Here is a 6,672-nt window from a genome sequence, read left to right as displayed (position 1 = left end):
AGCAGGGCCGGGGCACCCTGTCCCCTCCCGGGGCACCCTACCCGCCCTCCCCACGGCGCCTCCCTCACAGGGCCCTTCCCGAGGTTCGTCCCCAGGCCCCGGCTGCGCCCGGCGCTGCACAGAGGCACCGGCAGGACGGCGGCCCGCCCCGCCAACACGAGGGGCCGCCCGGGGGCCCTGCCCCGGCCGCGGGGGTGCGAGGGGCCGCGGACGCCCTGTCAAGGAGGGGCGCGAGCGCTTCGCGCCTGAGGGCTTCTGGGCCCTGCCGCGGCCCGTAGGCCGCCTCTGACCCGGAAGTGGACGGTGGGGCGTTGGGACATTTAAACGGCGCGGAGCGGCGCGGCGCGGCGGGGGGAGCGGCTCGGTCGGTGAGTGGCGGGGCCGGGCGCGGTGCCCCCTCCGCGGGCCCGTCACCGGCGTCCCGGGCGGGAGGGGGTGGCGGCCCTCGGGCCCTGCCAGCCCCGTGGCAGCGCCGCCGCCGTGACGGGGGGCCGGGCCCGGCGGTTTGCGGGCTCGTCCGGCGGGCGCGGCGCGGTCAGCCTCCGCTTCGGGCCCCGCAGAAGGGCGGGGGTAGCCCGGGGTGCGTTGCCGAGGGGGTGTCGCGGGCGCTCCGGGCGAGAGCGGTGGCGTGGGCGCCTGGCAGGGGGGGCGGCGGGCGGGGGGGCTGCCCCGGGCAGGCCCCGCTCCCGAGGGGAGCCCGCCCCGGCTGCTGTGCGCGGCTGGGGCAGCCCCGGAGCGCCCTGCCCTGCGCGGCGGCGGGCGGGTGATGGAGGCCGGCGCCGCTCTTGAGGAACAGCCGGATCAAAGTAAGAGGGGCAGCTTTCATCCTGGGCCCGGCTAAGCGAGCGTCTCCCCTCGGCGCTGCCATCCCGGCACCTCGCCCGTCCGCACGGCTGTCCCGGCGGCGGGGACGAGGCGGGGTGGGGACGCTTCGTACCACCTCTGCCCTCCCTCTGCTCCCCGGCTGTTGGGGAGCTGTCAATTCCCGGCTGCCCACGGAAAACTAATAGCGAAACCGTAATGCGTGGGGGCCTGTCAGCCCGTTTTTGACCGTGCTCCGATTGCTAACTGCTAACGTGATTAAAGTTGGAGAAATTATAGTGGAGACGAGGTGTGAATGTTTATTCTTTACTTGTAAATAAAGACGGCAAACTCCTGTATCCCGGAACCGGTGTTTGGAGAGTAGTCTCGCTGGCTTTTATAAATGTTATCTACTTCTATTGAATTGGCAACGGGAGGAGGTGACGTTAAAAGAAAGCTTGCTGTAGACCTACCCGTGTGAGGGTTTTGTAATAGCGCTGTAGCAGGTCAGTCTATTAGAAGAGTTTAGCTATTGGCCAGCACCAATGGAAAATCTTAGGAACAAGAATCACAAACCACACATAGAATTTTTCCTATTTATTCAGGGATTTTTAATTTTTGCTTTGTATTATGAAGCCTGTTCACATCCGTGCTCAATTACTAAAGTAAATCTCGCTGCAATGCGCATTGTTTCTCCGAAAGGGCTAGAGCAGGCATTCTGAGGAGGAGTCGGCGCTGCAGTCCTTGGTCCCTGCTGGATGATGCCCTGTTCCCAGGCAGTGTGTGCACGGAGGAGACTGCCAGGGTGCTTATCCTCTGTGCAAATGCAGCAAAAGGGAGAAGAGGGCTGAGTAAGGGCAAAGAAAGGTTCCAAGCATGGTGGGAGTCGGGAAGGGAATATAAATTTCTCTTCTGCTGAGCTCTGTATTCTGCCCTGCCAACACCCCTGTGCTTAGAGAAGCAAAGAGAGGGAGATTTAATGGACAGTATCTTTATTTTAGCTTTAGAGTCCAGTGCCCCTCAGTTCTGGCATAGAAGAGATGAGAGTGAGCTCTGAAGTTCTCAATGTACCAGCTGGGGTGAAGTTCAGCTTCAAACATGCCTTGAAAGAAAAAAAAAAAAAAAAAGCCTTTTTATGAAAACCCACAGAAGACAGCAGTTGCACTGGGCTCCATTATAAATATATTTTTATTTTCCTTTTTTATTGTTAGATACAGCAAAAATCATTGCTATGTCCTGTCCATACCTATAATTTACCTTAATATTAGCTGAGGACAATTTACTAGATTGTTTCACTCCAAAAACTTAAAAGCTAGAGCACTTGAAACAGGGTTGAAAGATGTTTGATCTACTTAAGTTCCACATTCATGCCGCAAAGGTGGAGGCATAATACCATCTACAGAAACTGGCGCTGGGTGGAGTGGCAGCCAGTGTGTCTCAATCACTAAGAACTATGAGCTCTTGCAAGATAATTAGTTGTGCTAGGGAATTTATTGTATGTCAGTCACACTGAGGGTGAGTTTATGGCTAGAAAGACAAGCTGAAATGGTTAGTCTTCATATTTGAAGCAAATGTCCTATATAATCCAGAAGGGTCAGTCACTGTGGGGGGCAGGTAACAGGCAATGTATGTTTTTTACTGCAACATTGAAGCACTTCAGTAAGGATGCAGTTATTTTTGAAGAGTTCAGGTTGGACATGACAAGATTTTACTTCTGCCTACCACTAAACTGATGCATCTGATACAGTCTGTCAGTTACTGCCTTAATTCACCTGTCTTTTTCAAAGGCAAGAAAGAGCAGATTAAAAGAATCCCTTATATTTGGGGTGTCAGCCTCGCAACAAAAATCCCCGTTTTGTGTGGCATACGGGCAGGTACGGCTTACGGGCAGTGGTCGCTCCTAGGTCACTGACTGGGATTTGGTGCAGGGCAGATGCTGAGTACATCGTGAAACTCCTTCCCCCCCAGTGGAGTGACTTACCAACCCAGGATTTCTGTAAAGGTCAATACATTCTCATTTAGTACATTTTTGTGTTTTTCAGCGTAATTAATTATTTGATGCTTTGTTTCAAGACAATAACCCTTTTTTCCCCTGTGTCTATTTATAACTATTTGAAGTTTGGGCCTTTTACTGTGCTATGGATCATCTGGGGTATGTGAGAAGTACTACTTCTGCCCAAGGTGCCAAAGAGGGATCGAGCAAGCCTGCTGCTCCCCAGAAGAACGCTTATGCGAGGCTTGTGCAAAAGCACCACAGTGGCCGATTCCGGTCCTATTTGAATCACATTGCGCAGAAGATGCAGCTAGAAGAGAGCACCTTGAATGACCCCAGCTCGGATCTGGACCCGCCCCTGAGGAGAGGCCTGGTGAAGGATAATCCAGCCAGGAATGGGTTGAATGTGCACAGCTATTCACCGGTCCGAACATCTCACCTGGAACAGCCCATGCCTGGAGGATTTGAGAATGATAAACCCCAAACCGCTCTGAACAGATGTCCTCATAAAAAAAATGCCATTGTTAGCCCAGAAGGAGACTTGGAGGTGGAGGAAGACTATTACGGACATCAGCGTGGAGCTGCAGCTGACTTGTTAAATATGAGTGATGCCCTGGGAGGGAGAGTATCGAACAGCCTGAGATACCTTTCAGCTCTGCAGAAGTCTTCTGGTTCTGATGAAAAGGACGAGGAGGACATGTGGAGGAAGAAACATAAGAAAAGAGGCAGGTGCCCTGCCAGCACAGATACAGCAGCTGGACACTTGTTGACTGAGCAGTTTAGTGAGGATGTACTGGCAATAAATGCCAGGAAAAACAGTCACTTGTCTCCAGGTCAAGTCCGAGGTGAGTTCACACTAATGATCTGTTTGGTCCATTTGCTACAATTACTGTGGAATTGAATGCGATGTTTTAGTCATGAGTGAGTTAACGTGAGCCAGTTCTACTCTGTCCAAGTTAGTCAGCCCTTAGTTACCTGTGGGTGGCTTTGTCCTGGTTTACAAGTAAGCCATGCGGCATGTGCAAATGGCTTCATGTGGAGCCAGCTTGATGCTGGCTGGACCTAATCCCCTGGCCTAGGCTCTGTGAATGTGGCTGTGCTGCTTCCAGGATCAGCTCAAGACTACGAGAGCCCAATTTCTGTGGTGTAGAGTCCGAATTAATAAGACTGCTGGATCTGAGCTGACTCAGGGCAGAGTCATGCTTTCCTCTGCATTGCCTCTGGATCTGGAGTGCTGGTTTGCCTTTGTGGAGGGTCCAAGTCCATCTAATACTCAGGGGCTAAGATGCCTGTATAATATCTAATTCCTGATACAGTGTTGACTCCAGTTAATTTTGCTGTTAGTAACAAAGAGACCACATCTTGCAGTAGTAAAGTGAATGTGTCTCTTAAATGCAATATTCAAGGCAAAAAGCCCACTTATGGAGATAAATAAAATTAATTATTAAGAAAAAAACCCCAAAACACAGCATCAACAAGCAACCAAAGCCAGGCAGTTTAGATTTGATCTCTCAGTGTAATGGGTTAAAACTTCATCTGAATGTTTTTTATGGTGAAATACTTGGATAGCCTGATCTCATGAGCTGCTACTGGAGGAACTCATAAATGTCACCATATTAAATTCTCTGTAACAAGTAGAAAAGAGGTCAATTTCTCAGCTGGGTAAGATGGGCCTGAGGCCTATCACAACTCTTGGACTGGAAATGAAGTAAATGTTTAACTAAATCAATCTTACAAAACTATGCCCTGTCGCTCAAGACTGGCAAGTAATATGCTTTTTACAGGGCTTGTGGTATTTTTGAGGCTGTGACAGTAGATTATGTGCTACAGTTGGTAAACTTCTGTGAGTTCTTGCAAGACAGATTATAGTTAGAGATTTAACACAGGCAGATTATGCTAAAATTTGTTGACGAGCTTGATTTTTGGGAGTTTTTTTTTTCTGTTGCTTCATTGTAACACTTATGCTAGCCTGTTAAAATAGGCTTTGCTACCTTTCACCGTGCAGCTTTTGAACAGTAGGGAAGAGCAGCTAACAGAGATGGAGAGTCTAGAAGGCTTACAGTTGGCAGCCATGAAAATGATAGGTGCCTACATGACTTTAGTCTAAAATAAAAATATTCTGGCTTTCAAAAGCAAGCACCTGCAGTTCCCTCCTGCTGTAGTTGGGAGTGGGGTTGTACAAACCTTTTGAAAACTAGTTGCTTGTTTAGCATAAAGACCTAGAGCAGAAAATGTTGACCCTAATGTTTGACCTCCCAGGTGGAAAACTCACACTGTGGGGAAGATTATTGGAAAATTGTTTGCTTAACAGTGACACCCTTCCTCTTCTTCCCTTTGCATGCCTCCCCAGCTACCCTCCTGTGTAGCTGAGTGTCCTGGTTTCTGCTGGGATAGAGGGAAGAAAATTAACTCTATCCCAGCCAAAACCAGGACGTTGAGACTGGTTACTCTCCAGAACACTTGCAGGGACATGAAAACAGTTTCTTGTGGAGGAAAGAAATAGGACACCCCCCCCACACACCCCGTCATTTGATTCAGAGAAATGTCTTTTCTGCTGTTCAGTTTGAGTATACTTTAGCACTCTTGTTTAAGTGAAATGAAGGTTTTACAGTATGCAAGCGCTTAAATATAAGAACTCACACATCATAGTCCCAGATTAATATTTTCTCACTTCAAAGCTTGTCTTTCTCTCTTGATGCTGATATAAGTCATATTACTTTGCATAGGCAGGTGTCTGGTTTGATCAGTTTAAATCAAGGCTTGTGAAACTGTGATGGCAAGAATTGCTTCTGTCATAGTGGTGAGGCATATCATCTTTTCAGTAGTGACATTTCCTCACAAATTAACTCTCTTCAGGCTGTTGTAGGCTTTCCAAAAGACTCTTTGAGCTAATCTCAAAGCCAAGCATCTCTCTTTATATCGCTTCTTTTTATTGTCCTCTTCTTAACAGCTCTTCAGCTCAGGCTTAGCCATGGTCAGGTTTGCAATGATCCAAAAACTGAAAGTGCTAAAATTGAAGGCAAACAAGGAGGGCTGAGAAAACCGTTTGAGTGCCCTGGGGCAGGCTGTGGGCAGCAAGGGGCTGGTCCTTGTTAATTCCTTCCAGTGGTGCAGCAGTTCTGTGGCCTGGGGGGAAAGCAGAGTGGTTTGTGGAGCCCCGAGCAAGCGTCACTGAGCCCTGGAGCTGGTCCCTGCTGACGATGTGTTGCTGTCCATGAGAAGCACTGAGGATTGCCTTTGTCATTCTGTACTGTGAGGCCCCAAGACGAGGCTTGGGGAATAGAAATAATTTCATAGCAGATAATTAGGAGACTGACCATGGCAGTTTCTTCTGGTGTTTCACATAGTAACTGCTTTTCCTAAGTATTGGAAACTTCTCAGTTGAGAAAGCTGAGTGTGAACAAAACTCCATTGTGCCTTGTCTGACACGTGTGACATAGTCATGAAACTGCACGTTGGAGTCACTCTACGGTATCAGCATTCTTGCATTTCGGAACACGAAGCTGCATATAGATGCACTCCACAGATCATCGCTTCTTTCTGTGCAGCGATAACCTCTGTGAGGAGAATTACCATAAAGCTTCGCGTTCTGAAGTTTCTTCTCAAACAAACCCCAGTAAGACAGAAAATAATTAAAAAATGCTGCTTTAAATTGTGGTGCTTATAGTTTTTCATCTAATACAATTTCCCTGCTGCTATTTTTTCCTAAATCTGTGATCCTCTAGGTTCTTTGGGTGCTAAAATTTGGCTAAATTTCCTTAACAGAAAGTCTTTTATGAAGTCCTCTGGGTTGTTTTCTGGTTTTGATCAAAGGCTCTAAGAGTTTCCCCACTTCAATCCAGAATTAGTCACCAAAATCTCTTTTCAGACTGACTGAT

The 6,672-nt window shown here is 48.7% G+C and overlaps 1 protein-coding gene across 1 annotated transcript in view; it reads left to right on the top strand.

Moving 5' to 3' along the window:
* Positions 1-341: 341 nt before the first annotated feature.
* Positions 342-6,672, top strand: part of DIS3L2 (DIS3 like 3'-5' exoribonuclease 2) — a 196,722-nt gene continuing 190,391 nt past the window's right edge. The window contains 2 exon segments of the mRNA XM_075716108.1: positions 342-368; positions 2,920-3,639. Coding sequence (XP_075572223.1) covers positions 2,940-3,639 — 700 coding nt within the window. The 5' untranslated portion in view covers positions 342-368; positions 2,920-2,939.

This window comes from Pelecanus crispus, chromosome 9 (genome assembly GCF_030463565.1).
Source record: "Pelecanus crispus isolate bPelCri1 chromosome 9, bPelCri1.pri, whole genome shotgun sequence".
In the NCBI taxonomy this organism is placed as follows: domain Eukaryota; kingdom Metazoa; phylum Chordata; class Aves; order Pelecaniformes; family Pelecanidae; genus Pelecanus; species Pelecanus crispus.
The sequence above is the reverse complement of the archived record's forward strand: the minus strand, read 5'-3'. Positions and strand labels throughout refer to the sequence as shown.